The 1,362-nt window shown below is 55.7% G+C and overlaps 1 protein-coding gene across 1 annotated transcript in view; it reads right to left on the bottom strand.

The window, feature by feature from the left end:
* Nucleotides 1–1,358, bottom strand: part of FLNB (filamin B, beta) — a gene marked incomplete at its 5' end in the record, with an annotated part of 73,729 nt that extends 72,371 nt beyond the window's left edge. Inside the window, one exon of the mRNA XM_010085471.1 lies at nt 1,097–1,358. Within this exon, the coding sequence (XP_010083773.1) occupies nt 1,097–1,358 (262 nt within the window). The remainder of the gene's footprint in view (nt 1–1,096) is intronic.
* Nucleotides 1,359–1,362: the final 4 nt, after the last annotated feature.

The raw sequence follows: 1,362 nt of genomic DNA, 5'->3' as shown, positions 1-1,362 counted from the left end.
CACCTTGGCCACGAGTTTTAGGCAAGCGAGCAGAGCTGCACTCACCCAAATTCAGCTGTGCAATTCACTGAGGCCAGAGTCATCAGGAGGCAGTAATTACAGTTATCTGGCAAAGAGCTAGAAAAGGCATTCACATTCCTTCCCAGAGATCTCTCAGGCATTCAAATTATTGCTTTACCGACTGCTGTTGCAGCCACACCTGAGCTATTCCCAAAACGGTCTTTTTGAGGGATCACTGCAATTTGACGTGCATGCCAGCAGCTTTAGCTTCCTGAGCCGACCACCAGTTATCTAGCAACTGCACCCTCCAGTATGGCACAAACAGTCAAACCTAGTGTCAGCCAGGGCAGGCATTAGCTCCAACCACCTACCTCCTCCTCCAGGAGTTAGCAGAGGTGCTCATACCTTTTCTAACACAGCACAGAGATTAAGGAGAAAGCACAATCTGTTCAAAGGCTGCAACTGCGCTTAGGCAAGCGTCCACGCTAACCTGAACACTGGCATCATCTACTGGGCTCTAGCGAGCAAGAAAAATCTCCTCAAGCTCCTGTACCACCTATGGTAACACATATCTCCCTGCAGCTCACCCCACAGCACCAGGGCCCAGCACCCCACCAGAGCCTGGGTACCACCGGCGGGACACAGGCTGGGGCGAGCATCGTCCCCTTTTCATCTCCTGCCGGGCCTGTCAGAGGGGCCAGCGCCTGGAGAAACAGGCTGCACGGGGAACACGCTCTGGCACTCGGATTCCTCAGGAAAAGACCTGACAGCAAAGCATCACCTACGAAATAGTGACTCCGAGAGAAGCTCATGAGCACAGGAGAGCATCGCCAGCCCCGGCAGCCGGGCTGTGGGACAGCCCCACGGCACACGCTGCACACAGCCTTACACCAACACCGCGCTGCACCCCCAAAACTTGCTCTTTAAAGAAAAAAAACAAGCCCTCAGCTTCCCACTCCGCGACCCGGGGAGCGCGGCCGGCAGCACCTTGAGGGACAAAGGTCCGGCACAGAAGAAGAAAAGAAAAGAAAAAAAACCAATAAATTGAGAAGGAAAAAAAAAAAAGGCAAAAAGCACCCACTAGGGATGCGCTCACCGATGGAGACCAGCTTGATGCTCTCCCGCTCCAGGAACTCGAGGGCCACGGAGACGTTCTCCAGCTGCATCTGGCGGAAGGTGGGCCGCTGGTGGTACTTGCGGTACATGCGCTTCTGGCTCAGCACCTCCAGCAGCGCGATGAGCCGCAGCCCGTCGCTCAGGTCATGCTGCAGGTTCCCGATGCGCTTGTTAACGCAGCGCAGGTGCTCGTTGCACCAGCGGGTGAAGGTGTTCTGCTGGATGCGCTTCCAGGGCGCGTCCTCC

The sequence above is a fragment of the Pterocles gutturalis genome, unplaced genomic scaffold (genome assembly GCF_000699245.1).
Source record: "Pterocles gutturalis isolate BGI_N339 unplaced genomic scaffold, ASM69924v1 scaffold7690, whole genome shotgun sequence".
Classification (NCBI taxonomy): Eukaryota; Metazoa; Chordata; class Aves; order Pterocliformes; family Pteroclidae; genus Pterocles; species Pterocles gutturalis.
The sequence above is the reverse complement of the archived record's forward strand: the minus strand, read 5'-3'. Positions and strand labels throughout refer to the sequence as shown.